Below are 27399 nucleotides of genomic sequence, written 5' to 3' on the forward strand. Positions count from 1 at the left end.
TGTTGACAACGTGATGCAACAGCGCGAAGTCAACACGGTGGCTCAGTGACCTCAAACACGCCGTCGATCTCGGTCATGGCCAGCATCCCTCAATAATCTAAGACGTGCTGCGTCTTGTCATCTATTCTGATATTTGAGCCCGCAGTACCAGCAGCGGCCGCCACAGTATCCCCGATCTTCTGTTGATCTGGACAACAACTACCGATACCCGCCCCACGAGCTCCTGTGCCCTGCCTTCGTATATTACGAATCGTAATATCAGTACGAGGGTTGACCTTGAGTCACTTATACTGTGTTAATAATATTTAATTTAGATTAAGTAGCAATAAGAACCTTTTCTCCTACTACTCGTTAGTATTACCACTGATCGGAAAATATACTACTACTACTACTTTTAATAGTATTGTTGATGCAAGGAGCTTTTTATGTCGATATGTGCTGTTATAACTTGAGGCTCTAGAACGTATTTCCCCTAGCACAAACTGTATGAGCTACGGTATGTTCGCCCTTGTATAAAAAATAATCGTGTTGCTTTAGTATTTGAAACCGAAGCTAGTTGTTCATAGCATCGTCTTCGCAACAACGAGTCTCGCCTAGGAAGAGCGAGCCGCTTGGAGCATTGATTGATACAAGACCTCCACACGCATCTTTTCCGCCGCTGTTGACGGCCTCAGAGTCTTCGTGACGTATTCGATTGGCTTTTTAGCTGTCGCCCATCTAGCGAGAAGATCACGCTCCAAACCTGAAGCTGCGTATCTTGCCTTATGCGTCCTTGCCGTCTTGAGGATAGTTGACATAGCGGTGTCGCTGTAGTAGCTCATCATAGTATCTATCACGGTCACCTTTCTCGCGTAGGGATTCTCTTTTCGGTACGTTTCTGTATATCGGATCCACGTTTGCAGTTGCGGGTTAGCAAGAAGCCCATCTGCCCCCTTGTCGAGCATGAGCAACTTGAAGACGTTTTCCGGCGGTTCCAGCCTGTCCAGCCAAACCCGGAGTTGCTGGTTCTGCAGTTTTGATGCCAGCAATTCCGTCTTCGAGGATTTTTGCGCCGCAATCAGAATCTGCGACAACGCCGTGTCTGAATAGGTCGATCTGAGTTTTTCGAAGAGCATTATCTTTGAGCCAGGGTTGAACTCGTCAGCGTATCGGATCCAAATATTCACTCCAGGGTTATCGAGCAAGTTCGTCACTCCACTGTCGAGCTTATACGACTTGAAAATATCGTCTGTTGTGACCCCAGCATCCTTCCAGAACTTCATCTGCTCAGTCTGCAGTTTGGTGGCGACATCTTTGGTGGTTCCCACTTGCTTGGCTTCTTCGAGCATCCTTGCCAAACGAGACTGACCGTACTGCTTCATCAACGTCGGGAACATCGACGCTATCTTGTCTTCGTGCTTGCCATTGTAGTTGCTCACGTACTTGGCCCAGACGAGAAACTTGGGGTTCTGAAAAATACTTTCGCCAGCCGTATTGAGTTTCAACTTCATGAAGACGGCGTCCGCGTCCTTATCTTTCTTCAGCCATTTTGACAGTTTTTGGTTGCTTACGAAGTTGGAGATTTTGTCAACGCCGGGGATCGACTTGATACCGAACGTCCTCTCCTCTTGTTCGTCCTCCGCAGTGTTCTGGGATCGCAAAAGTCTGTATTTGCTGACGCTGACGCCTTGAGTTCCATCTTGAGCCGGATGAACCAAACCATTTTCTGCAGCTTTCACGCCTAATGTAGCGCTGGCACTTACGACCAGGGTAGCCGCTGTCAGTAGCACGACGGCACAAAGACGCATTCCTCCTGTATTATCACCTCTGCGCTCGTTCTTGTTGGTCTTGTGGTGTATGGAGCAAGTTGCGAAGTGACGGCTGCCTTTGTGTATTAGTACGCAATGCATGCAGAGCAGGACGATACGCTTAGAAGATGGGGATTGAAATGTACAATCACTTGGCAGTGCCAAGTTGCGCAGCCTCTTCTGGATTTGAGTCAGAAGTCCCTCTCAATTTGGCTTGGATCTAATGCTGCAGAATTATTCAATATAGAAGGTGTGATACATACAAAACAGAACTTCGAAGTAGTTTTAAAATAAAAATTCAAATCGTATACGATAAAATGGGCTCCATATATAGGGGACTTCGGTACCGATATGTTACATATCATATCATATGATTCATATGTACACATCACTGATTGCGAATAATCAAATCTTGAATACTACATTTCTGTTCAATACAGTCATCCCCGCCTAATCTGGAAAAGTAGGACCAATAAAGACTGCGAGGCTGCAACAGTCGCACAGGTTGTCTATAGATGGAAGATGTACTATGTTAATGTGAACTCATCATTCACGATGCTAAGAGTGTAGACGACATTTTCCCGCAATTTATATTTTAACTCAGTACAAGGAACAGTATCAAATCCCGTCTGTATCCACCAATTATCTCTCTGGATTCCAGACTGGAAGGTACATCGTTGATGCAATTCCAGATTACGCGGGAACGACCGTAAGTAAAACTTGAATACAGCCTGTCTCTAGAATCTAGATGGACTGTTCCATAGGTACACATATGAGTCTCCACTGGACCCCAGTCGGAATACCTGGAGAAGAGAGCCTCCAAGTCGGAAAAAAAACGTGCAGGATATTATCCTGTGAATAACAAGGAGCAAAGCATTCAGTAGCTCTATTGAAGTAAATCATGGCGAATATGTAGCTTTTCTAGAAAACCTCATCGCCTAAATAGTTTTTACGAAGCATAGATATACGAAGTATTATGTATCTTCAAAATATACTTTTTACGTGACCATTGATATCCACTTTTTATGGTGTTACAAGCCCCCCATGATTCACCGTAATATGGTCTTGAAGTCTGTATTGATATCCATGTGAATGTCAAGAGACAGGTTAACGTACAGAAAACGTCCGTGAAGGGATGCGGTGAATGTATTTGGAGCAATTCTGAATACGGGGGATTGCAGTATGTATTCCAACTTGTGACCTCTGTCAGTAAACATGAATAGCTCCACTCAAATCTCCTCGACTTCAGCTGTCCATGGGTGTATGACTCCATGGGACAGAAAAGAACTGTGCGATGCGGTACAGGCGGTTGAGAATGGGCCTGAGCTAGACACCAAATAATTATATGGGGCGGATCAAAAAGCTTTTCGTGGCTTCCAAGTGGCCTGATAATATGATAAAGTTTTGAAAACGTAGTTTTGAATGCGATTTATTTGAAGTTTAACTGATGAAAATACTGAAAGTACAATGAAACGACACAAATAGGGGAGTCGAACCTTGCAAAAAAACTGCTGATACCGTGGCCACTTTTTTGCTGATATTTTTTGCCAAGAAAGTGCTTATATCCCTTTATTCGTCTAAGCCACCTCTTGAGGTGGCTTTTGTTAGAAATAATCAGCTTATATTATAGAGGGATTTTTTTCGTCTATAAGTGATGTGTCCTCACAGTCTGTTTGGCGAACTATAGGTGTGACTCACACCTATAGTTCGCCAAACAGACGACCTTCTTATCACAGGGCAAATCTTGCCCCAATCTTCCCCAGTGTCGAACCACCCTTTCTGCCAAGGGAAATATGCATGCATTAGTGAGTCTCCCTCGTTTATATTCGATGAAGATAACTGCTTATGTTTTAGGCTCGGTTGTTTTTTTTTTTTTTTTTTTTTTTTTTGCTTATTTCGAAGGTTCGGCTACCCCTAATGAAGATAATAAAGCCGTGCTTTTATGCCTCAAATCAAATACACAGCTGAAAACCGCATGATTTCCTTGTAACCAAGTCATTTGCATCCCAGCCAAGCCTCGTAATCAGGGTTACACGGATCACCGACACCCCGAGCGATTTGGTATCGCCTCATCTTGATGGGAAATGGATTTGTGTCACATGCGATTCCCATGAATCTTGCGTTGTAGCACATGGATTCGACCCCGCTGGCATCGATGCATTGCCGATAAAGCGTGCCATTACACGGATCCATCGTGGCTGGTGTAGGTGGGCCTTCTAACGTACCAGGAAACAGCAAACCATTACAGACGTTGTCTGGGAATTTCTTAATCAGCGCCAGAGTATCAGGAGTAGCCTTCTGTCGGTCGGAGGTTAAGCACGAGGCCGACGGTGTTCCCCACAGAGGATGGATCTGACACATTGGGTGCTGGAGATCGCACTCATCCAAGAAGCCATTGCAGCACCAAGTTCCTCGATCAGTTAAAATCAGCGACTTGAGGGTCTCCTTAATCGGAGCAAAATCTGGAAGACTATCGAGAACAGGAACACACGTGACTAGTAAACGCTCGAGTCGATGTAGTTGGTCGAAATCTGGGAGTTGATCTAACAGCAGGAACACCGCCAGTGTAAGTGATTTGAGGTTCGTAAGTCCTTGAAAAGACGGAAGCCGCTTCATGGGTACAAAACCCGCAAAGTGAATGAATGTCAAAGACGACATGTCTTTAAACATATCGTCCGGCAGAACGACGAATGGACTTGTGAACTTGCTCTCAAGGTGTCTATCCATAAAAAATAATCAATTTGTTGAACAAATCGAGATAGTGTTTGTATCGACGCACATGAATTCGAGATTTGTAAATTCCTTGAACCAGTCCGGTAGTGTCTGTGTATGCGTATATTCCAGAGTCCTGTGTCAAAATTTAAGTTAGAATACACGAGTTTTCCTTGTAGAATTGGGGCACTTACAAATGCCTCAGCTCAGTGCAGCGACGAAGTTCGTTGGGCAAAACTGGTAGATATCGGTTTGTCAACTGCACGGTCTGGAGATCGCCTCTTGTTGCGAGTTGAGCCACTTTTTCAGTCACATTTAGGGGTTGTTCCCACTCCGCATAGGACTTTGGAGCGATGTCGCGGTCGATCATCATCAAACATGGACATTGCGTTAAGGATCCGCTCTCCAGAATTGTCCATCGTCGAGCATGTACAGCACATTCAGGATGCGGATCACATGCTATCGTAGAAGTCCTGACGCTTTCTTCCACAAATACGACCAGGAGAATAGCGTAAACGACGAATAGAATTGCAGCAGGTCGATGTTTTCTTGGGTACACGCACACTCGTTGCTTCCACGGGGTCTGGATGAGGTTTACGAGATGACGAAGACGCAGAAACAACGTGGCGTGGACTCCCATTCGAGCAAAAAAGTCGAGCGTAGAAGAGATACGTAGCGACTTTAAACTCTTGTAAATGACTGCGGTCTGCGCTGGATCCGCTACAACGCTCGCTTGCTGTTCGAACCATCCGGGTGGGAACACTTCGTGGTTGATATCGTACTTATCCCGAGGGAAATTAAATGTTGATAAGCAGTATACCAGCACCAGCATAGGACATCCAACTACGATGAGGAGATCGAATCTGGTATCGTTGAAACAAGAATAATAGGTTAGAGCTGGTCAACACATGAAATAATCAGGGGCTCGTACAGCAGATCTACTAGCGTCTCGATAAGCCCAATGCGCTGGAATGGTAAAAACATCGTGGTGGTGCACGCCAACGCATTGGACGCGATGATTATGGTGAAGATGGCTACAATCGGCGTAGGTGATCCTGCCTCTAAAACCTGGATAAGCAGAACGGTCTCGAAAGCTAAATCACCAATCTTCATTCCGAGCTTCTATCCCATCAAAACAGTATATCCGTTAGCTTAAGTTGCATCTAACAGGATAAGGAAAAAAAAAAAAATCATACGGCAAGTTGACGAGATACGCTATCTGTCTGTGCGAGCGCGAGTAGTAATTGAGCCGACGAAGTGACACGGCGTGCGAGTTTATTAGCAGTATGTAATCTCTCTGATGCATTTTTAATGGCTTCGATCTTTGGAGAAGATCGTAGAGAACCAGGTACTTGACTCACTCGTCGTTTAGGACGAGTAACCATCTTAACGAGAATGGCTACATACCCACTTCCAGCAACAGACAATCCAACCACAGAGAGCCACAGCAGAAATGGAGACGGGTCCACAAACAACCAGAAGACGCCATTATCGAAATTCTCGGTGTTCATGACGCGATTTACCGTGTAATTTGGCGCTGCGTTTAGCATGATTAGCCAAACGGTCCATACCAAGCAAATTACCACCACTCCAGCGAACAGAATTTGTAAGTATACAGATTTCGTTTGCGGTAGTGGAAGAAGAGCTGTAGAGATACTGGAACTGAAGCGTCTCATAGCCGAAGACGGTCGATTGTCGACACTATCTCTGCGTATTGAACCTTCACCCGGTTGAATTTTCGTTAACAACGTCGGTAGTTCCGGTGCTGTTGCTGGTTTTACAAGCATTGGGCCTCGGATGGTTGTGGTTGGTGCAACGCGGCTTGAATTGTACAAGATATCATCTGTGGGTGAAGTCAAGTGCGTGGAGTCGACGTCGAGGTCCTCCCCCCATCCGACCTTCCGTGGCGGACTTCCAGGCCGCATTTTAAAGGATCAAACTGCTATTGAAGCGACTGAGAGAGAAGTGCAAGTACGTGCCCAAGGAGTGAACGCTTGGAATAGCCCAAAAGGTCCTCCTCCGTCTTGCTAAATCTGGGGTTCCGACGCTCTTCATACAGATCTCTACATTTAGCGTACGGCTTCCGACATTTTTGCTAACGGAGTTGTGCGACCACAAAGTATAAAAACAAAGAGAAAAGATGCCGTAGCGAAGCATATCTTCACCACGTCTTGTAGCTAAAGTGTAGCCATTTGACGCGCTGTGCATCACGGTCATGTATCCATCAGGTCATGGGTACAGAATACTCATCACACTTGGATTCACTATTCCTAGGATCCCCCTTCAATCTGCGACCAAGATCTCATTATCGGTCCCCGCGAACCTCTAGATGGTTGCTATTCCTGAAGTAGATTTCTGCAGTCCCAATGCGGCGGAACAGCTACGTCGTGCTTGTACGGACGTGGGCTTCTTCTATCTCGTGAACCACGGCATTCCCGATACGCTCAAGGCTCAAGTGTACAAGGAGATGGCTACATTCTTCAGCCAGCCACTAGAGGAGAAGCAGAAGGTCTTGGCTAACAAATACATGAGAGGATACACGCTCATGAATGAGGAGACGCTGGACCCGACAGTGCAGACCAGAGGCGACACCAAAGAGGGCTATTACATCTGTCGTCACGTTCCCCTGGACAGTGACGAGATGAAGTTGCCTCTTCATGGGCCCAATGTCTTCCCCGATAAGGCAAAGTTCCCTACGTTCCAAGAGACAATGGAGAAGTACCATGTAGCCATGTGCGAGTTGGGCTTCAATGTAGCCAAACTCTTCGCTGAAGCTGCAGGACAGAAGGGGAAGTTCGATGGTCCAGGGATGTTCGACAAGCCCATGGCAGCGTTGAGACTGCTGCACTATGCGCCAGAGAAGTCTGACGTGGACAATGGCGTGTTTGGAGCTGGGGCTCACACAGACTATGGACTTATTACATTGCTGTCCACGGATATGACTGGAGGACTCCAGATCTGCCATGAGGGCAAATGGGTTGATGTCCCACCCCGTGATGACGCATTTGTGGTCAATATCGGAGATATGGCCGAGAGATTCACCAATGGAATCTTCAAGTCCACTCTACATCGGGTGGTGAATGCATCGGGTAAAGAGCGATACTCCGTTCCGTTCTTTTATGAACCCAACTTCACGTGTCAAGTCGAGTGCTTCCCGAACTGTGTGAGTGAAGAGAATCCGCCCAAATACCCACCAACGACCAGTGGTCAACACCTCGTGGACATGTACAAGCAAACGCATGCTTCATTCGAGAAATCGACCCCCACTACCGACCAGCAAGTCTAAATGGAAAGTGTGAAAATCAAATGTTTTAGCACCATTCGTAAAAAAAAAGAATAAAATAAAAAAATGTTTCTTTTATCTTAGCGTGATTAAATGGATACACTGCACTTGGAGACTTGTGCAAGTGACTATATTTACTCTTGAACCTTTCGATACAACGTATCTATTATCTAGCAGTTGGCATTGTGACGCTAATATGAAGTGGGAGTGCTTTATCTGCTGGAAGATAAATGAGGACGATGAAGCTGCCGATGAAAAACACTGTCTATGTCACTGCTGCGGCCGACCACGCAACTTCGTTCCAACAAGTTTAATTATCAACTCCAAGGCCAAGCCACTGGTACTTCACGGCCTCGCATCAGCGCAACATGAGTTTCATCCAGCGCTTGTCCATGCGTTGCAACAATCCGGGTTAGATCTGGCGGATACCGACAGTGTATGTCAACATGGCTACAAATATCAATGGTTGTGACACTAAGAAAATATTGATATTCATTGCAGGGAGGGTGGACAGCACTTCACTGTGCTGCGATGTTAGACGATGCAACTGCAATCCATTGTCTCTTACAACCTAATAACGTAGAAACCAAAATCGACATTAAGAAGAGACTGGAAGCTACACGTTCTGGAGGCTGGCGAGCTCTCCATGTAGCCACTCGTGAAGGTCACCTTTCTGCAGTCGAAGAGCTTCTCCTAGCCGATGCAGACGTGGATGCCAGACTGGACGAGTCCGATGACGCTCTCACCCCTCTTCACATCGCAGCTCAACATGGCTACATCGACATCCTGGATCTCCTTCTCCAATGTGGCGCTGATCCTACCCTACTAACCCACAATTTACGACGATCTCCGCTTCATCTCGCTGTCTTCGGCGGTCATGAACGTTGTGTCCGTCTACTGTTAGCGAAGCCAAATATTGCTGAAATTCTGGACCGTGATGGCCTCACAGCGCTCCAATTGGCGAATATTCGACTATCGTCGGATCAACCGACTGCAGCCCAACGTGAACTTATCGTGCTTCTTGAAGCTCACCAGCCGTTCAGAGCTTTACCACCGATATCGGCTAAATCTTTACTCAGCTGAGAAATGGGCGAGCTCTCGACAATACGCTGTCAGGTCTTCTTCAAGCGCTAAGAAACAGGATTTGTCTACGCGTAATTCTTCAAGTTTAGTGAGGCGACAAAGACTGCCAGGAAGGCCGCGTAAATCTCGATTTTTAGTTAATATAAGTCTCACGAGAGCTTCACATTCGCCGGCATTTTCTGGAATTTCTTGTAGATTGTTATGTTGAACGTCGAGATACGCCAACGATTTGTTGCTAAAGAGGGAATTTGGAAGAGTTTTCAGTTTATTTGCTGCGATATCGAGACGCTGTAGCTTTGGCAGATTCCCAACTCCTGAGGGTATTATTTGAAGTCGATTGCGAGTAAGTTTCAAATGAAGAAGCATCTCAAGATGTTCCCAGCCACGCGACGGAAGAACTTCCAGCACATTGTCACTCAAATCAAGATATTGGATGGCTACAAGTGTAGCAAGTGGGTTACTACCGAGTGTATCCATCTCCACAATGGCTTCAGTATCCAATACTTGATCGTTTTCCGGTGCTTCCTCCTCTAGAAAATACTTCTCTCCTGGTTTCCAGAGTCGAAGTCTGTTCTCAGCGTACGTAAATGTAACCAGCGCTTTAAGAGCACTTATCTGGACTGGGAAACACTCGATTCTGTTCCCTGTGAACGATATATTCGTGAGACTGGCGAGCTCTGCAAAAGAAACTGGAAGTTTGTACAGAGCATTGTACGATAATGACAGCACCTCCAGAGCTCCCAGCATCCCGAAAAATTCCGGTAGTTCGCGTAACATATTTCGACTGAGGTTACAAATTCGAAGAGCGCTTAGATTTCCAAAGGCTTCAGGTAGTTTTCGAAGCTTATTTCGACTCAAATCGAGTCGTGTGAGCTGTGTAAGACACGGGAACGACTTTGGCAACTTTTTCAGGACGTTGTTGTGTACGTCCAGCATCTGGAGAGAACTCAAGGCGCCAAATTCTGTAGGCAATTTCTTAAGTGCGTTCTCGTGTACAAATAAACGCCGAAGAGCTCCGAGATTGCAGAAATTTCCAAATAGTGAGCGAAGTGCGTTGCAACTGAGATCGAGTTCTTCCAGACGCTGCAATTCATGAAATGACAGCGGTAAAGTCTCCAGTTGGTTACCAGAAAGTGACAATCGTCTACAGATTATAAAGAAAAAAAATATTAGTATAAAATAAGATATAGTCACTGTAAGGTTATCACTTACTCGAGTAATAGCAGACAACCGAAGCTCGCTGGTAATTGTTTCAACTTGGCGTGTTCTAGTCGCAGCTCTTTCAAGTGAACAGCTCGTTGTAGCCACTCTGGGGGTAGAGCCAGAAGCTCGCAATTCCTGACCACCAACTTGCCCGTGGCTTCTGTACCGTTTAGTGCATCATCAAACTCCTTGGACGCCTTCGTCGATGCCCCAGCACCCATTCTAACAACGGCGTTTCATTTCAAATAAGCAAATGGCTACATCTGTATGCCACCGACCTACTACTGCCACCAAATATTATGTACCACACTAATGTATCCATCTTCGCACTCAAAAACTCCGGACCTGTGGTCATGGCTGCATCAAGGCTCGTGCTTCGCCTGCAGCGCTCCATGCTGCTCTCGCCGCGTATCCAGAGCTTTGCTGCCGTCAACCAGTCACACACGACGCGTTTCTTCTCAACTACACCGCGAGGATTCTTGAACGTGCTCCAATTCGCCACCATCCAGCCACCGAATGGTCAATTGACACCCCAGGACTTTCGCTTCAAGGCGGCATTGGTGGTCAATACAGCGTCGAAATGCGGCCACGCTGGCCAGCTAAAGCAGCTACAAACACTACACGAGAAGTACGGTGAACAGGGCCTCGTAGTGGTCGCAGTACCGTCGAACGACTTCGCCGGCCAAGAGCCTGGAAACGTCGACGAAATTCTGGATCGATACAAAGAATTTGGCGTCACGTTCGCTATTGCGGACAAGACGCCAGTAACGGGAGATAAGGCCCACCCGTTCTTTAAGAAGATCGCGGACAAGTACAGCACATCGGTGGCTCCTACGTGGAATTTTGACAAGTTTTTGGTGGATCATCGAGGGGACATGAGGGCAGTATTCCCGAACGATACTGAGCCATTGGTGAAGGAGGTCATTGTGGAGATCGAGGAGGTGCTGGAGGATCTGCCACGAGGACTGGAACCTGGTGAGGAACTCGAGGAGGACTATGAAGAGGAAGACAGTGACGAGAGCGACGAGGAACGTGGAGATGATGGAGACAAGAATGGACGATACTAGTAGCGACGCAATGGCTTGTGTAATTAGGTTATTACTGCGAAGTAGTGATTACAAGTTTTGATATCCTTAGCGTTGAGTAATCCTCCTGTTTAAAAGGCATCGCTCGAGCTAACATCGGAGCTGTACACCCCTTCGTACGCGTCCTCTGTAGCCAAAAACTCCAGTACGATTTCAGACGGTGCAGTGAGGTTGAACTCGGGTTGGTTCTCCACACACGACTTGTTCATCTTCTTCAAGTCGCCACTATTTTTCACGTACGAGACCAGCAAATTCAACCCACATGTATGACCACTCTCGCCATCTTCGGCCAACAGCGTCGACGAAATAGTGTCGTGAACGGAATAATCGAACGTGATCAACTCCTTATTGTCCCCATCGAGAGCTTCTAGTAAGTACTCTGCGTACTTGTACGGCGTCATAGGATCCAGTTTTCCGTTTAATAGTAAAACACTGGCTTGTTCAGGGATTTGAGCGCTCTTGTTCCAGTACTGATCGTGGTCGTAGATGATACCATCGTCGACGTAGCTGCTCACATTGAGCTTATTGCACACAGTCGAGTTCTCCTTCGAGAACGCGCAGTACAATGGCGTATTCATATACACTTCACTGTCCGAGATCCGAGCGTTAGTAAACCGAGTTCGCATCACTTCTATCGAAGGGGATGGCGATTCCCACATTTCGGAAAAGATGATGAGATAGTACAACAAGGGCGAGTAAAATGCATCGTCTTGGCTGGTAAATGCGGTATCTTGGTTGAGAGCAGAGATGAAATGTGTCAATACTTCAACATCTTCGGATGTGCAGCGGTTCAAGCGGTACACGACGGGAGGGATCAACTTTCGGAGGGTTAACCGACCCAACAACACACTCAATGCTCCTCGTAGTATTAGCGACGGTGGTTCGTACTTCAGGTCGCTGATGACATCGTACATGAGAGCAGCACACGTCGAGTTAGGATCATTGTCGAACTCTGTAAGTACGCTCTGAAGCGTGTTTCTAAGACCTTTTGGAGCAAAATGAGCTGCACAATTGTTGTCCTGTTCACAGAGAGCGAGGAATCTGTCGCCCACTGCACCAAAATCGACATTCCACGTTGAAAAATACTCGAATTTGTCCGCTGGAGCTCCAGACACAGTCGCTATACTATCGAGAACATATCCCGTGACCGTCGGAGGGTTGAGATGGATGAGTCGCTCTACCAACGCCGTACCGTAACTCACACCGTATACAATAGTGTTGGCTCCGTTAGTGTAGTTAGAAATGATCGTTGCGATGTCAGTAGCCGCACTCGTTACTGAGAATGACGTGAGATCTCCATATTTAAAGTGCAGGTCTTGTGCACAAGCAGGCACTTCTAATGGGTCAATTTTCGAGCCACCAGGTGAACCGGTTGTCATCGTTTGAGCTGCAACGCAGTCCAGAAACGTGCTGCGTCCGGTACCCCGATGATCCATCGTGTATACATTCACTGTACCGTCACGTTGTTGATGTAGATCAATCATTAAAGACTCCATCGCTGTGGAGGAGTCACCAGGACCTCCTTGTAGAACCCAAACGTTCGTGGCATTATCCGGATCTTCATTCACTGCGAGTATCCGCTTCACGAAGATATCGACCGTAGTCTCGCTTGCTTCAGCGGAATCACAGATGCCAGGATAGCACAGTGGTGCATTGTACATAGCGCATTCGGCCACTAGATCACCGGAACTTCCTTCATCCGAAAAAGTAAAGTCGGAACAGGGATACCAGCCATTCAGATGGGCTTTCAACGCTGTGGAGACTTGAATCAGAGTGACTAGAATGGTGACAAGAAAGAGCTTCATGGAGACTTGCAACGACGTGAAGTCGTCGGAGAATTGCTAATTTGAAAGTGGAAATGCAAGATAACGGTGGTGCAAATGGGACTGGTGAAGTGGCCAAGAAAGGCATGATATAGAAGCTTCTTTTCGTTGCTCAGGGGGACATTACTAAAGCAAAGTCGTCTGAATAGTTGACCTATAGAGTCGTGAATCAAGAGGATGTAGTCTTTCCTACCAGTAAACCACTTCCAATCCACATTTGGTTTTCAAGTTACACAATCTGCCTTCAAAGTGATAAATTTTCACTCGTTTCGTTGAGAATCATCGCATGGACTCAAACCGACAAGCGACACTTCTAGATAGATTACCGTTGGATGCACTGCTATTCTCCTATTATCTATTATCTGCATCCTCAAAGACAGGCATTTCTTACTTCCTCATATTCCTAGTCTCCCTATCACTACCATGGCGTGGTTATCTGCGAAAGGATTCTTGCGCTTCGTGAGCGCTGTCGTGGGCCTCCTGCTCTTCATCGTGGCGTGCGCCGGCTTCAACACGTTGAGATTGTCCGACTCGACTGTGGACAGTCAAGCTCAGTTCGGCTGTCTCTGCTTCTTAGGCGTCTGCTTCGGCTTTCTGTTGGCGTTTGGCGAGTCTAAGTGGGAGCTTTTCTTCTTCTTCTTCGGCTTTATGCGGTACCGACTCGGTCGTGCCTGTATCTTCGCTGTGAGTGGCATCATGACCGCGATACTGGGCAAGACTCGAAACCAGCAGTGCGACTGCAATGACAATGTCCTCATTATCATCGAAGGCGTGGCGCTTATAGCCATGGCGCTTCTGCAGATCCTTGCCATGTTCGTCTTCGGGAACAACAGCGCGCCACGCTGCAACATGGAGACCGTCCGTTTGCCTGCAGCGCTGCCAATCGCCGTCTCAGCACCGCAACTACCGAAAGAGGCGGCGCCATTCCACGCCATCGTGCAGCCAATCCCGAAAGAGTCACTCCAAGCTCCAGCTTCAGTAGCACGCCAATCGTCTCCTGAACAGGGAGACAGTAACCTGCCATCCTGGATGCACACGCCGTAGGAACGAGAGTTACCGGCTACGTTGAAGTAATATTCCATTTGTACGACCTACACTTGTAATATTACCATACTCTTACTCTCATTTTCGTATGGTAGTTGAAACTTCAAGTTGTAAATATCAGCGTAGCCTGTGGTAAGGACAGGATAGCCGCGTCTCATTTTGGAACGGACAGCAAAAAGCGGCAAACCACCGATATGAGCGATCTCCCCGAGGACTTCCACGCGCTCCTGCAGCGTCTTGACGCCATTGCGTTGGTGCGTTAGAACCGCCTTGATCTCTTCTATCACCTCACGCCCTCCCGGTCTCTGTTTACCCCGTACTAACGTCAAACTTTACATTTATAAACATCTGCCTCTGCCCTGAATTAACAGGAAGAATGCCCAGAGACGACGCCCTACGCGTCTCAATACCGCGTGATCGAGATCCTACAAAAGCTACGAACCACGTCCCTGCCTCCCGCAGTGCGTAGTAGTATTTAAAGCCTTTATAAGAACCAACAACACTCAACGTCGAACCTTTTGGACCATATTTTTTTTGCAGGAAAACGCTGTTGCTACTGCCAAACTAGGAACCACGTTCCTAGCAGTGGAGGAGCCACACAGTGCGTCTGTTTTCACGTGCTTATACTTTCAATCTTGATGCCTAGAGTGGGTTTTAACCTATAAACTGATGTTATTGTGCTGTTATAGACGCCCAGCCAGCACTAGAAGAAGCTGGAAACTTCTTCTTCCCAGAGCTAGTGACGTTTACGACGGAGATCACGTCAGATGACGGCCAATCGGGGGCTGAGAAGGACGCACCGAGGGTTCTGAAAGAGATGCCAGCGGTACAGGTGAAGAACGAACACGACGAGTTCGTGGTGTACGTCGTGGAGCTGCTGAACCAGCTGGGAGTGCTCTGGTCCAACAGGTCGAGACTATTGAGAGCGCTGTGCTATCTAACAGCAAGTCAAAGTCTGTGTGCGCAGCATCAGGAGACAGAGGACGACGCGTTGGCAGCGACACAGACCCACGCGCACTTTTACTTGGCCCAAGTATACGGGAGTTTGGGCATGGCCGATGAGTCGGCCAAGTTCTGTTTGTCCACGTTAGAACTGCAGTTGTTGCAGTGCGTGAACGATGCAGAGCAGGACGACACGCCGAGGTTTGCAGGGGCTCATGAGTGGGTCTGCAATGCACTGAAACTGGTGGAGTTTTACCTCGATACGGACAATCCCAGAGATGCCGCTACGTGTCTGAAGGCGAGTGAATTCATGCTGCTGCATCACGGAGATGAGGAGGACGAAGACCAGAAGCTGCTGGTCGCTGAGATCTACTCGACGTGGAGTCGACTGCACGTGACGACGCTGCGTCTTGCAGCGCTGAGGAAGGAGGGGTTCGATGTGGATGACGTCGATACGGTGCTGCCTCGACCCAGCAGCATGGAAGCCACTCTAGCCAAGTTGAGTCAGAGTCAAGAAGGCTTCGGGATGATGTTTGTACCGGCGTCCAGTGTGGAGACGTTCGACCAGGCTCGCGACGTCTTCAAGATGGGGCTTCGTGCGTGTACTCGAGCTCGAGAGGTGTTTGTCTTGGACGGGTTTGTGACCCAGCATGTGCGTCTCTTACAGCGAGAGAGCGCCTTGTACCGTCGTCTCCTCCCGTTCGAAGACGCTCGAGGACGTCGTGTGGCCATGCAGAGACGACGACTGGCACTGCTGACCCCCATGCTGGGCGATACGTTGAACGAACGCGCCTTCACTGATCTGCTGCAGGAGCTCTACTTCGAGTGCGCAGAGATTAACGCCGACGTCTTCGAGCTGAAACAGAGCAAGGAGACAGGAGACAAGGCCATGACGTACTTGATCAAGGCGGTTCAGTGCTACCAGCAGTTCCTGCTGCTCTACTATCCCTCGTCCAATGCTGAAAACTCCACCGAAGATCCTATACGGGTTAGTGTGTTGCGTGGAGGGAAGGACGTTTGTCTCCCTCCAGGCGAAGCTCTGTCTCCCAAGGAGTTCCGGACTCTGCTGCTTGGGTACTTTGGTCTCGCTCATGCCTGTGGGAAGATCTCCTTCGTATCCGACACGGCCAAAACAGTGGGGTACTGGCGTCAGAGTCTCGCGTATCATGAAGCTGTGACTGAACTGGTCCGGAAGTACGAGACCAAGCACCAAGGAGAGCAAGGCAGAGAACTACGTCGCAGCTTCCAGACGGAGCTCAAGATCTGCGGAGAGATGGCCGAACTGCTACCGGAGAAGATCAATCAGCTCGTGTACAACGGCAAGGCACTCTAACGTGTATATGACATGCTGTCTGACTACTTACCTGCTTTTATATGTCCTTGATGATGGAGTTGGTGGCCTCGTCGATGTGGAAGCCTGCCTTGGTGAACGCTGCAGACTCGTAGAACTCGCTCAGGTCGTAGATACCCACCGACTTAGCCTTGGACAGCAGATCGTCTCGAAGCACTGTGAGTGTCGTCTCCTTGTGACTGCGGTGTCCTGCCTGAGCGTTGGTCTGCATGCGGAGTTGCTGGTAGGCGTGTGCGGACTTGAACAGCTCGTGCAGCACGTGAAGCAGCAGCACGTTGTTGTCTTGGCGATACGTCAGATACGGTCGGAACAGACGTCGCCATTGCCGCTTGAACGTGAACTTCTGGGCGTCGCACAAGCTCTCGGTCAACACTCTGATAGCCAGCGCAAGGTCTTCATCTCCCACAGTGTCGCGCAGATGCATGCGAGCATGAGCCTCAGCCATCCGGAAGAGCGACTCCAAGTGTCGTACAGCAACAGGCACAGCTCCAGTGTGCTGTGACGCGCGTCGAAGCTGCGCGTAGAAAGCTTCCACCTTGCCTGTGTCCAGTCCGCTCGCGAGAACAGGGTTCACGTACGTTCGAGCGTAGAGAATGTACTTGCGCAGCAGCTCCTGGTCCAGCGTCATGCTCGCATCTGCGTCACCTACTTGCATGGACTGCGTCATGGCACTGAGTTCCTCCTCTTCGTCTCCTTCCTGCTCCTCTGGACTCTTCTTTGAGTTACTTCGCATGTGACTGGAGACCACAAAGTCTGCTAGTCGCTCGTCATCCACAGGATCCACTTTATCCTGCAACACACAGAGCAGGTCAAAGCGCTGGAGGATCGGATCTGTGAGCTCCACGTTCTCAGCGAACGTTCGAGCAGCGTTGTATCGCCCACCGATAGGATTCGCAGCCGCTATCACCGAGCAACGAGCCTGTAATGACGTGACAATACCAGCCTTAGACACCGAGATACTCTGCTGTTCCATAGCCTCGTGAATACTCGTCCGGTCCTGCTCGTTCATCTTGTCGAACTCATCAATCAGACACACGCCCTTGTCTGCCAACACCAACGCACCGCCCTGTAGCACCCACTCCTTCGTGAACGGATCACGAGACACACCAGCCGTCAAACCCACAGCAGAAGCTCCTTTACCGGTCGAGTACACAGCACGAGGAGCTGTCTGCTTTGCGAACTTGAGGAACTGCGACTTGGCTGTACCGGGATCTCCGACCATCAACACGTTCAGGTCGCCACGCACTCGTGAGTTCTTGATAAACTTGGGTTTACCGCCGAACAACGCGAGCGCCAGCGCCGTCTTGACCTGCTGGTGACCGTAGATAGACGGCGCGATACTGTTGATGATTCTCTGCGCAATATCCGGTTGTTTAGCCAGTCGCAAGATTTGCTTCTTGTCTTCTGCAGTGAGCAATTGACTGCCCAGTACATCAGCACGACGTTCAACGTGGTTGGCTTCTATAACCGTACGGAACACAGGGAATCCATCACGTAAGTTCAGCGTCGGGTCTGGTGTGTTCGTGTAGATGCCAGTCACTGCGATCTCGTCTCCAGGTCGTGCCTTATCGATGAGATCTCCCACCAGCACGACGTCCTTAGAGCGAGGCACACGACCTGGTGGCACACTGCCCGGAGATTCCTGTAGTGTAATCTTCTGGAAATTACGGTACACTGTCTGCTCGCTGTTCACAGGAAAGTTGCCACGGAACTGACACTCCGGACAGGCGTTCAGCTTCACCTCCTGTTGACTCTGCTGCGTGAACGGGCCCAATACAGCGCCACAGCCAGGACAATTCACCTTGACCAGCTGGAGCTGCGGGAACACAGACGTACGTCTCGTCACGACGCCTGAAACTTTGATAAGAAAATTCAAGTGAGCTGTACGCAAGTCTCGCAGTCTTTCAGTACCAGGGAGATCCAGAATACGCACGTAAATCTGCTGATGGATCGTCGAATAGTACGGGAACAGCGCCAGCACCACCTCCTTCGCCACCTCGTCTAAGATAGCCAGCATATCCTTGGGAGCTTCCACCAACCACGCCGCCACCATCGACATACTGTGAATCACATCGCCGATCTCAATCTCCAAAGACTGCTCGTTGCGTTGCGCCAGCTGCACGATCTTCTCGTGATACACCAGTCTCCCTTTGCCGTCCGCGAAAGTATTGAGGAAATTCCGGAATCTCCTCTTGATCTCGTTTCTCGGCCTCTCGGTGGCAATCCACTCTCGGAGAGGCACATCGAAGTGCTCCAAGTTAATGGGCTCTTCATCGTGGTCTGCAGCGCCTCCCACGTCGTCGTATCCATCTTCTCCTTCTTGTCGGCGTCTGAATCTCCGTCTATGAGCATCGTCGTGCTCCATCTCCTGGTCTTCTTGAAACACCTGGGCGATGCGGCCTTCGCGGGCATCTCGACGGTTCAGCTCGTCTTCTACGGCTCTTCTCGTGTCCAGATCCATGTCTTCGTACTGCCTCGTGTCCAGCATGTTCGTATCATAGCGATCCAACGTCTCCATGCGTCGGTAATCCCTGCATAATAACAAAATTGTCACTAATTTAGCGTCTAGGTTTTTAGAAATCCTAGTTTTAAAAGCCCTACATCTCTGCGTTCTCGCCCAGATCTTCGCCGTCCACATCGTCGTCCAGTTCGTCTTCACTAAAGTAATGTCTCTCGCGTTCCTGGATGTCCAACTCGTCCACGATCTCCTCGTCCAGCTCCTCGGCTTGTTCCCCATAGTCGTCATCGCCCTGAGCCTCCTCTCGCTCCATATCCCCCACTACAAAGTCGTCCATGTTATCTGCGTCATCTCCATTCGCGATTTGACTCAGTGTTGGTGACGCGGGAGCACCGGCAGGGGGCGATGACGGCGCATCACCGCGGCGCAGGCGTCGGCGTTTGCGACCTCGACTGTCATCGTTATCGCTTTCGTTCTCGCTGTCCTCTAGGCCGTTCGCGAGCGCAGAGGTAGCGTTGGGCGCGTTGGATGTAGGCGTAGCTGATGCCGCTGGAGCGGACGTCGGAGCGTTCGTAGCGCCCGAGTTAGAAGGCGAAGCTGGAGGAGACGCGTCGCCACCGGTGTCCATTGCGAATGATATTGAACAATGCAAGTTCCCGCCAAAAATGAAGTGAAACAATTGGTTGAAAAATGCAAATTGCTGGATTGGGTAAAAAGGCGAAGGGGTTTTAAGCCAATGAAACAATGAAACAGCAGTTTCGTCAAACGTAAAAGCACCTTGGCGAGATGCTGGGACCCATCCTGGATACTGGGTTTTCTCCAAAGCGAGATCGCAAGTCTTCAAAGTGTGTTCATTAGAAGCGAGCTTCTTTTGCTATTCGCACATAACAACATAGGAATCGGGTCCAGTACAATCGTTGGTGCGCAGGAAACTTCGGATAGACGCTTTATCACGGTTAATTTATGCCAAACAGTAGACAGATTGCTCCATGTCGTACAGGTCTAGCAATTGGCACGGATTGGGTTTTCTACTGTACTGACGCCTGGTTGTTTCGCTCGCGCTACGCGATATACATCGCCGATCTTATTATTCAAAAAGTTCACATTTGTTCTTGGAGAAAGCAAAATGCAAAAATCAGGATAGATTTTGACAATAGCGCTCGCAACGGTCCATCGGCGAGGGACGTTGTGCAGTAGCTACCTTTTTTCTGACGAACGTAGTGAAACGAACTCTCTAAAAACGCCGTCAACCGCCGACTCCCCAACGCCCCCAGCTTGACGATTACCCGATGGTACACGTGGTGTCTTGTCGCTTCTTACGCCTCGGTTGCAGTGAAGAGGAGCACCCGCTCTTCAAACGCGAGTATGCCCGGTAGGATATCCGATTTTGGGTAGTCGTGAACTTAAAAGATATCTCGCTAATAGCAGTTTTCGCAGGAGTAACCTCGGACGAGGGGTTAAGGTAAAGAACACTATTACCCTGTCTCCCACACAACCAGTGTTAATTCAATATTGTCCACTTTTGTAGCTGCTGAGGTGTTTCCCGCACTGCTGTCCTGGACATATCGAGCGGAGTTACTGTGGATGCTCAGTGCATCTACTTGTGACCTTTTCAGAGGACGTGAGCTCTACTGTCCTTGATGAGTTGCTGGTGTGCACTCGGTTCGAACCATCGCACGTCGCTCCACTGTGGTCTCCTAGTCTCGTGTCTTTATTTCGAGACGCTGGGGCTGGAGGAGATGAGGACAAAGGCAGACATGAGATCGAGCGCAGTCTTCAAATTGGTGAAAGTGTGACACTGTCTGAGGAGTGGCTTCCAGAGCAACCGAATGAGGACGCGGTCTGGTTGCGTGCAAAGAGGGAGATGCAACAGGGACATCCAAAGGTTCGATAGTAAACGAGACAGTGCCTCCTCTACTACTGACTAACCTTGACTTTCGACTGCAGAATGCCGCTCTGTATGTGATCAATAGCCACACGCCCCCAAAGTGGTTCTACAACTACGACAGTGGCACGAGTCGTGAACACCGAGAAATGACACACCATTTCGTTGTTTATGTCTTCCAACTTCATGCTCGTAAGCAACAACCAGGGGGTTATATCAAAGCATCCGTGCTGGCGCGACACGCATCACTTGCGTTCTCGCTAGTGTCGTCCCGACGATCGACTAATCATCGTAACGCTGATCTTCCGGCATCAGATATCCCCGGTGATAACATGGGAGGGGATGAACAGCAGCATAAAGACGCCGAGATTCCACCGCTAAAAAATATTGGTAGCGCGGAATTCCTGGAACAAGGGCTACATATTTTGATTTTGTGGAAGTTTTTCAAATTCCTAAAACGTGGAGATATCGAGTTTAGTACCAGCAGAGTTGGTCTTTACGTTCGCTCGTATTTGATTCGTGCAGCTGGATTGCGAGGGACTCCACCAGTCTCGTCTACAGAATTGGAGAACGCCGTCATTTCACTTCTGAATGACGTTCTGGGTAATTCATTCTATCCTCCGATCCGCATTCCGTCAGCTACCAGCGTCGATACAGGAGTCCACTTAGACCAAGAAAGAGGCGTGAGTCGAGTGATCGTGCATTTATTTCTGCGGGTGCTATCGTCTACTGTTATCCAGTGGCACCTGAATTCTGCGTTCATCGCTGCGAGGGATATGACGAGTAAATCAGTGCTGAACGAGCACTTTGTATCGTTGGTGTCAATTGTGTACGACGTTTTCGACAGCTTAGTACGCGAGCTTCCCTATGATGCCCCCTTTGGAGATCAGTATTTAACTTTACCGATACTCGTGGATGATGTTTTATCGGTCGTATATGATCGGGACAGCTTCAACGAACTCCGATCGGAGATTTCAGCTTTACTCGAGTGGAAGGAAAACTCAGAGAGCTTGCTGAACGCTTTAAGTGAAATCTTTCAAGTATATGTTGCTCAAGCGAGAGAGGCCACGATTTCCCTGACTTCTCAAGTTCGAAACATTACCCAAGGCCCAACCAATCATGGATTCAGACAACGATGGATGCTCTTGCCTGAGTCAACGCAAACCCTTGATCTCTCATCGGGTAGGCAATCGTCTGGCGATTATCGCGTTGTTGATATCGCGCAGTTCATGTATGAATTCAGCTGCGTCGACGTCTCGCTTGGAGAGACCGACTGCTGCCTGTCATTCCGATCGGTATTTCCAGTCTTACCGAATACAACTCGAGCACCAACGACGTTAATACTGGACGGACAGCTTCGAGTCTTCCGTGTGCTGCCGAGCGGCATATCATCCATGATTGCGACGGCAGGAGGCTGGTGCATTGGAGACTACACGGGAACAGTGTCAAGCGATGGTCAGTCGCTCGATGTAAGCTTGTTTGGATTTGCAGAGGGATACCACCCCAGCTCTGGCAATGAAGTGTTGGTCGCGCGTCTTGTTAATCTCACATTAAAGCTGGAGAAGGGACAAAGCAAGACTGAACAATTGAAAACGAATGTTTCTACAATGTCGCTGCACGCGGTAGTGTACGGCTCCGCTCATAAACCACCGAAAGGCAACCATATTTCTGTCTCCGAGTGGTCGACTACAGATCGAGCTGTGCTGTGGGACAAGCTACAGTGGACACCAATGGTTGAGATGCAAACAACATACGTAGCTGTTTAATATGTAATATGGACTTTACGACAGTAGGTGGACAACTAGAAGAGATACATGGAATCTCGAACAAAGGTTGCTGGAAGCTGACAAGAATTTGGAAGAATAACAGATCGAAATTGCTCTCAGAGTGATTTTTTTTTAATTCAAAGTCGTGCTTCACCGAAGAAGCTCTCAGGAATTCATTCACTAACTTTTCGAAGGCTTGGACGCCATGGTAACAAAGAAAAAATCATATAAGATTTCCAAGCTCTGACATACTTGTGTGGAACCAAAGATATCATTTCAGACGGTTATAAGTTCATTTGAATATTTCACGCACTATTCCATGCTTTAAACTGACATACTTGGAGAGGGCGACAACAAAGGTAACATTAAACAATTTTTGTATAGTTTATTGGTCTGCCACAAGTATCGATGTTCATAGTCGTCATTGTATTAAATCACTGCAAATTTGTATTAACCCTTCATAAATACGAGGCAATTACGTGATATGACACTTTAGGAAGTTGCCTTGATTGACCAAGCTCCCTTCGTGCTACATTTGTGCTTACCATTGGCTAATATATTATCGCACTTTGCTGAGGTGGACGGTCGAACGACACGCATGAAATCTATAAGATTATACCGTGGTTTCGTTTTGTTGAATATTGTATATTTTTTGCATTTTTTGAAGCTTGTATTAAACCTTATCGTTTTGATCATTGTCAGATTGAATAAATTATCAGGTTTGACTTCATGGAAAGCATACTTGCTGTCAGATCTTTCCTTAAATCTGATAAAACTTCAGAGAAGAAACTTGAAGCGACTCTCTTGATGTATTTATCATAGATGATAGTATTTTATATTTTTGGATTCTTATAAAAATAACCTTTGTACTTAAAAATGCTACATATTTTAATAATTTATTTACTCCACCCAATATTAACTAAATATTAAAAAAAATCGGAATGGTTGCTACCACATATACGTATGTGACAAGTACTGTGTTTTCTTATGATAAAACATAGTTGCCATTTAACTTTAAGTACAAGCTAACCCGATGACCTTGTCAGCCCGCTTCCCTAGTCGCCTGTCCTGTTCAGCAAATATACTGGCCACCGCACCGTTAAGGTGTCGAGGCTATGAACCACGAGAGGTTCTCATTAGTGGCCGTGTAGACCCAATATCCTACATCACTGTCGAGTAGCACATATACGGCCTACCACAGTGACGTTTGGCGAGCTTCCGGTCTCACGCAAACTTGAAGGCTGCTACGGGTGCTCCCGAGCGATTTTGGAACCATGTTTGATGGGTGGTCGCACTCGTCCAATTTTTTTTGTAGCAGTGTTTGCATGCTTGAACATGATGATGTTGCTAAGACGGCACTTCTTATCGATTAGAGATAATGCATCTTAAATATGTTCCCAAACCCAAATGTGTGCTCCCAAATATGTACTATTTATCATCGGTTTGGGAACGTATTCGGGCACTAATAAACTGTATAATAAACATCGACGATTAAAGTGTCCCAAATTGGGCAACATCTCAGCAGCTTTACAGCAACATAACTTCATAAGCGCAACATTTCATCAACTTCTGTTTCGTTTTTAGCAGTAGGCGAGAACCAACCATTTTTTGAGACTCAAAACAACAATTTACATGCTTGTCATTTGGGATTTTCATTTATGGAGCACAAGAACTTCACCTACTCAGTCAAGAGCCGCTACAACGGGACCGTGTACTACATTTGTAGTCACTTCCGATCGGCCAGTTGCCCTGCTCGTCTGATCGTCAAGTCTAGCGGATCTATTGAAGAAGTCGGTGAGCACGCGTGTGTGCGCGAATCTGAGACAGTGATAGAAGCTACGGAAGAGATGAGAGAGGTTCTCGAGGCCCTCGCGACTACCGACATGTCGGTTGCGCCTTCTGCAGTGTGGAAGGCTGCAATCCGGCACCTCCATCGCAAGCACGGCGAGAATACCAGCCTCCGCTACCTGCCCCGTCACAGGGCTGTCTCGTTTGTGAAGAACGTGCGCAAGGAGCTCACAGGCGGAGACGTGTTTCGAGCTATCGAGCTCGAACCTACGGTATTTGTCAGCCCTGATGACGAACGGCCGTTCCTACAATTTCATTACGTCTACGCTCATGCGGGGGTAATCAAGCGCATGATTGGGTTTGCGCATCCGGACCTGCTTCGTCTGCTCAAGTACCCAAAGAATCCACTTTTTGTGGACTGCACGTTTAAGGTGTGCCCAAAGCCGTTTGCACAGCTTGCTGTAGTCATGAGCTATGATCCAGCCTTCGAACTCTACCTACCCATTTTCTACGTACTGCTACCAGACAAGTACCAAGATACCTACTGGCACCTGCTCGACAACGTCATCATGCAGTGCGATCTTCAAGTTGAGCCGCGCTACGTCACGTGTGACTTTGAACTGGGTCTGGTCAACGCTGTGCGTCAGCAATTTGCTGGTGTCCCCATTGTAGGCTGCCTCTTCCACTGGAAGCAGGCGCTGCGTCGCAAACTGATCGACCTACGCATTCCAAAGGAGACGGTAAGTCACGTGATGACCAGTGGTGCCATTGATGTGCTGACCGTGATACCAATTGACGAAATCGCAGAAAAAGGGATTCCGTTCGTCCGTAGCCGCGTGGATGAGTCAGGTCATCGTGTCAAATGGGACACGTTTTGGCGCTACTTCAAACGCACGTGGATGCGCACTTACGATCCTGCGTTATGGAACGTAAATGCGATTAGTGAAACGATGGACATCGTCAATCGCACGAACAACGCTCTGGAGAGGTTCAACAGGGACCTTAACGAGTCCTTCTCGTCAGCACACCCCAATTTGCTGCCCTTTATGGCTGTGATCAAGCAGAAGTCGAAGGATCACGTTGAGCTCATAGAAGATATCCGCCACCATCGTCAAGAGGCTCCGCCACACGGAAACCTGATCACTGTTGAGATTCCAGCAGCGTATCGCGCATTTTGCGAGCAACAAGAGCAGGAATAACACAAAAAACTGCGCACCGGTAGAGTTTGAGTAGGGCGAGCTCTTGATAAACAAATCCCTGAAAATCCCTGAATTTGTTTTTGTATTCCGTTCCCAAATATGTTCCCAGTGTGTCGTTCCCAAATATATTCCCGACATCTCGTTCCTAAATACGCTTCAAAAGGTTCTACTAAAAATACACCAGGGATCGCTATACTGTCCTAAATATGTTCCCAAGGCACCGCTCTGTTTGGGAATTTATTTGGGTTTGGGAACACATTTGGGACGCATTCTCAGCTATCCTTCTTATCATGGCCCTGACATAAACGAGCCAGAAGGGGACTGCCCGTCCGCAATTATCCTCAGCTGTTGTACAAACTGCTTTTGCTGGGCTACCAGCATGTTGACAATCTCTTCCTTCATTTGGCGAATAGTTTCTTGGGTGCAGAGCAATCAGCAATTTCTTGATACAACGCAAACGTGTTGTGTATTGCGACATCGAGCAACCAGGTAAATATACTCATTTGCAGCCTTTTTTCTCGCGGCTGCGTCGGATTTGTACTGCGTAACTGGTCGAATCGGTCGACTGCATTCATGTACTAATTGTAGGCGGTTACAGTCACAGGAGCAGCAATGTTGGATCGTCGAAAAACTTCCGTACCAGTCCAGCGTTGAATCAAAGCCTCACCATTGCAGCAAACGTGAGCTTCAGCTGTACTACCGATTAGTACGGCTTGAGTTGGCGTGGCGGATAGGTCATTGGTGTAAAACACCACTACCTTTTTGTCTCGAAACACAACATATCCAGCGTGAGGCGAATGATATACATCAGGTGCGAACTGAGTTCTTTGAGAGGGTTTGAGTTTTTTCTGACGCTTTTTGTGTTCCTGCTCAGCCTTCTTCATTGTACGACCGACGATGTCAATAGCAGCCACCAGCTTCCAAGTTCTTGCCTCAGCGTCTTTTAGCGATAGAACGGCAGCTTCAACTGCAGGTCGCGACAGTGCGTCGACAAAATTGAGTCGACACGTCCCGATTATACGAATTTCTCCAGCGCTCATACTCAGCAGGTGCTTAGCAAACGCATGACGTGTATAGAAAGAATCCATGATCACAACCCGTTTGCCACTGGGCGAAGGAAACTGCTGGTGCTGCATGCACAGCATTGCTATCCACAATGTAGTTGCACTGTTTGGGTCTAGGTCATCAGTGCTGCATTTAGTCGCCATGGGTCTTCTCATCTGCGGGAATAGAGCTGTATAGCGCTCTAAATGCTACTGTTTCTTCTACCGTTGTCGAAAAGGCCGTGTACGTATAGAGTCTTCCAGTCGACAAGTGCATAGAATCGAACAGCATACTTGTCCGATTTAGATGGTAGATAGGTTCTTGCTGCGGACCGAGCCTTTGTGCGCACCGAGCTCTCATTGAAAGCAGACACTCCGCGTGGAACAGCCAGCTCTACGCACTTCTTCAGGATGTTGTTGAGAATGCTACGGCACTGCCACATCGGATCACGCAGCTTTACTTCTTCAGAAACAGAGTCGATTGGGTAAAGCGTAAGCGCAGCCCGGATTCCGAGAAATAGATCTCTATTCATTGTCGTTTTGAATAGCTCATGCCCGTAGAACTCGTTGTTTGACCAGTAGTCTCGAAGGCGCATGAGCGGGCACAAGCTAGCTGCTATCTCTAGCCCAATATACGCGTTCAGCTCGCGCATTGAAATAGCAGGGAGGCTTTTTCATGAAGGCGAGAGGAAATCCATTGTAAAAGGGTAGAGCAAACAAGCCCATGAAACCTTCATTCTGGAACACCCGCAGGGTTTTATCTTCTTGAAGCAGTTCAATGCCGCCAACTTTCCCCAAAGCCTCCAAATAAGCCCTCCCCATAGCAATACTGTCTGTGTCTGGTGCATCTACGTCTGACTCGGTTTCTCCGAAAGAGCCCAAGCTCACATTTTCACTCTTGATCTTTTCTTCACTTTCGCCCGCACTCTCGCTCCCATCGTCCCCCC

The 27399-nt window shown here is 48.3% G+C and overlaps 12 protein-coding genes across 16 annotated transcripts; 7 read left to right on the forward strand and 5 right to left on the reverse strand.

The window, feature by feature from the left end:
- Window positions 1-439: 439 nt before the first annotated feature.
- On the reverse strand, window positions 440-1787 carry PPTG_04390 (hypothetical protein; the record flags this gene model as incomplete). The annotated part of the gene is made up of 1 exon (XM_008896631.1): window positions 440-1787. One exon carries the CDS (start codon window positions 1785-1787, stop codon window positions 594-596), a length of 1194 nt encoding a protein of 397 aa, XP_008894879.1. The 3' UTR covers window positions 440-593.
- Window positions 1788-3782: 1995 nt separating this feature from the next.
- PPTG_04391 (hypothetical protein) lies at window positions 3783-6010 on the reverse strand (the record flags this gene model as incomplete). Its single annotated transcript, XM_008896632.1, has 5 exons — window positions 3783-4506; window positions 4567-4635; window positions 4694-5362; window positions 5431-5621; window positions 5696-6010. The coding sequence occupies 5 exons, from the start codon at window positions 6008-6010 to the stop codon at window positions 3783-3785; spliced, it is 1968 nt and encodes a 655-aa protein (XP_008894880.1).
- A 751-nt stretch (window positions 6011-6761) lies between these two features.
- PPTG_04392 (hypothetical protein) lies at window positions 6762-7871 on the forward strand. The gene has a single exon (XM_008896633.1). The coding sequence runs from the start codon at window positions 6829-6831 to the stop codon at window positions 7783-7785; it is 957 nt and encodes a 318-aa protein (XP_008894881.1). The 5' UTR covers window positions 6762-6828; the 3' UTR covers window positions 7786-7871.
- Window positions 7872-7978: 107 nt separating this feature from the next.
- PPTG_21378 (hypothetical protein) lies at window positions 7979-9040 on the forward strand (the record flags this gene model as incomplete). Its single annotated transcript, XM_008897388.1, has 2 exons — window positions 7979-8218; window positions 8284-9040. The coding sequence occupies 2 exons, from the start codon at window positions 7979-7981 to the stop codon at window positions 8863-8865; spliced, it is 822 nt and encodes a 273-aa protein (XP_008895636.1). The 3' UTR covers window positions 8866-9040.
- PPTG_04393 (hypothetical protein) lies at window positions 8931-10289 on the reverse strand (the record flags this gene model as incomplete). The annotated part of the gene is made up of 3 exons (XM_008896634.1): window positions 8931-8968; window positions 9030-10009; window positions 10078-10289. The coding sequence occupies 3 exons, from the start codon at window positions 10287-10289 to the stop codon at window positions 8931-8933; spliced, it is 1230 nt and encodes a 409-aa protein (XP_008894882.1).
- Window positions 10290-10399: 110 nt separating this feature from the next.
- On the forward strand, window positions 10400-11377 carry PPTG_04394 (hypothetical protein). The gene has a single exon (XM_008896635.1). It carries the CDS (start codon window positions 10422-10424, stop codon window positions 11133-11135), a length of 714 nt encoding a protein of 237 aa, XP_008894883.1. The 5' UTR covers window positions 10400-10421; the 3' UTR covers window positions 11136-11377.
- PPTG_04395 (hypothetical protein) lies at window positions 11225-12958 on the reverse strand (the record flags this gene model as incomplete). The annotated part of the gene is made up of 1 exon (XM_008896636.1): window positions 11225-12958. The coding sequence occupies one exon, from the start codon at window positions 12956-12958 to the stop codon at window positions 11225-11227; it is 1734 nt and encodes a 577-aa protein (XP_008894884.1).
- Window positions 12959-13395: 437 nt separating this feature from the next.
- PPTG_04396 (hypothetical protein) lies at window positions 13396-14101 on the forward strand. Its single transcript, XM_008896637.1, has one exon. It carries the CDS (start codon window positions 13400-13402, stop codon window positions 14018-14020), a length of 621 nt encoding a protein of 206 aa, XP_008894885.1. The 5' UTR covers window positions 13396-13399; the 3' UTR covers window positions 14021-14101.
- Window positions 14102-14187: 86 nt separating this feature from the next.
- PPTG_04397 (hypothetical protein) lies at window positions 14188-18884 on the forward strand. 3 transcript variants are annotated; one of them, XM_008896638.1, is made up of 4 exons: window positions 14188-14274; window positions 14392-14481; window positions 14561-14621; window positions 14710-16330. In XM_008896638.1, exons 1-4 carry the CDS (start codon window positions 14215-14217, stop codon window positions 16293-16295), a joined length of 1797 nt encoding a protein of 598 aa, XP_008894886.1. In that variant the 5' UTR covers window positions 14188-14214; the 3' UTR covers window positions 16296-16330. The 3 variants fall into 3 exon arrangements, with proteins under 3 accessions (XP_008894886.1, XP_008894888.1, XP_008894887.1); XM_008896640.1 differs by having other exon boundaries at window positions 14392-14621; window positions 14710-18884; XM_008896639.1 differs by having other exon boundaries at window positions 14392-18884.
- On the reverse strand, window positions 14923-19430 carry PPTG_04398 (hypothetical protein). Of its 3 annotated transcripts, XM_008896642.1 has the most exons (3): window positions 18915-19430; window positions 16327-18844; window positions 14923-16244 (listed from the first exon to the last, which is right to left on the reverse strand). In XM_008896642.1, exons 1-2 carry the CDS (start codon window positions 19397-19399, stop codon window positions 16333-16335), a joined length of 2997 nt encoding a protein of 998 aa, XP_008894890.1. In that variant the 5' UTR covers window positions 19400-19430; the 3' UTR covers window positions 14923-16244; window positions 16327-16332. The 3 variants fall into 3 exon arrangements, with proteins under 3 accessions (XP_008894890.1, XP_008894889.1, XP_008894891.1); XM_008896641.1 differs by having other exon boundaries at window positions 14923-18844; XM_008896643.1 differs by having other exon boundaries at window positions 14923-19426.
- A 630-nt stretch (window positions 19431-20060) lies between these two features.
- Window positions 20061-22591, forward strand: PPTG_04399 (hypothetical protein; the record flags this gene model as incomplete). The annotated part of the gene is made up of 4 exons (XM_008896644.1): window positions 20061-20143; window positions 20209-20233; window positions 20300-20656; window positions 20719-22591. The coding sequence occupies 4 exons, from the start codon at window positions 20061-20063 to the stop codon at window positions 22420-22422; spliced, it is 2169 nt and encodes a 722-aa protein (XP_008894892.1). The 3' UTR covers window positions 22423-22591.
- Window positions 22592-24080: 1489 nt separating this feature from the next.
- On the forward strand, window positions 24081-25409 carry PPTG_21379 (hypothetical protein; the record flags this gene model as incomplete). Its single annotated transcript, XM_008897389.1, has 1 exon — window positions 24081-25409. One exon carries the CDS (start codon window positions 24081-24083, stop codon window positions 25407-25409), a length of 1329 nt encoding a protein of 442 aa, XP_008895637.1.
- Window positions 25410-27399: the final 1990 nt, after the last annotated feature.

Source organism: Phytophthora parasitica (genome assembly GCF_000247585.1).
Source record: "Phytophthora parasitica INRA-310 unplaced genomic scaffold supercont2.5, whole genome shotgun sequence".
In the NCBI taxonomy this organism is placed as follows: Eukaryota; Oomycota; class Peronosporomycetes; order Peronosporales; family Peronosporaceae; genus Phytophthora; species Phytophthora nicotianae.

Bases quoted from the DNA above. Each gene is read 5' to 3' on its own strand.
- PPTG_04396 (XM_008896637.1), top strand. From the start codon at position 13,400: ATGGCGTGGTTATCTGCGAAAGGATTCTTGCGCTTCGTGAGCGCTGTC.
- PPTG_04397 (XM_008896638.1), top strand. From the start codon at position 14,215: ATGAGCGATCTCCCCGAGGACTTCCACGCGCTCCTGCAGCGTCTTGAC. The intron at 14,275-14,391 runs GTGCGTTAGAAC...CTGAATTAACAG, and splicing joins GTCTTGACGCCATTGCGTTG to GAAGAATGCCCAGAGACGAC. The intron at 14,482-14,560 runs GTGCGTAGTAGT...TTTTTTTTGCAG, and splicing joins CCACGTCCCTGCCTCCCGCA to GAAAACGCTGTTGCTACTGC.
- PPTG_04394 (XM_008896635.1), top strand. From the start codon at position 10,422: ATGGCTGCATCAAGGCTCGTGCTTCGCCTGCAGCGCTCCATGCTGCTC.
- PPTG_04398 (XM_008896642.1), bottom strand. From the start codon at position 19,399: ATGGACACCGGTGGCGACGCGTCTCCTCCAGCTTCGCCTTCTAACTCG. The intron at 18,845-18,914 runs GTAGGGCTTTTA...GTTATTATGCAG, and splicing joins CTGGGCGAGAACGCAGAGAT to GGATTACCGACGCATGGAGA.
- PPTG_04392 (XM_008896633.1), top strand. From the start codon at position 6,829: ATGGTTGCTATTCCTGAAGTAGATTTCTGCAGTCCCAATGCGGCGGAA.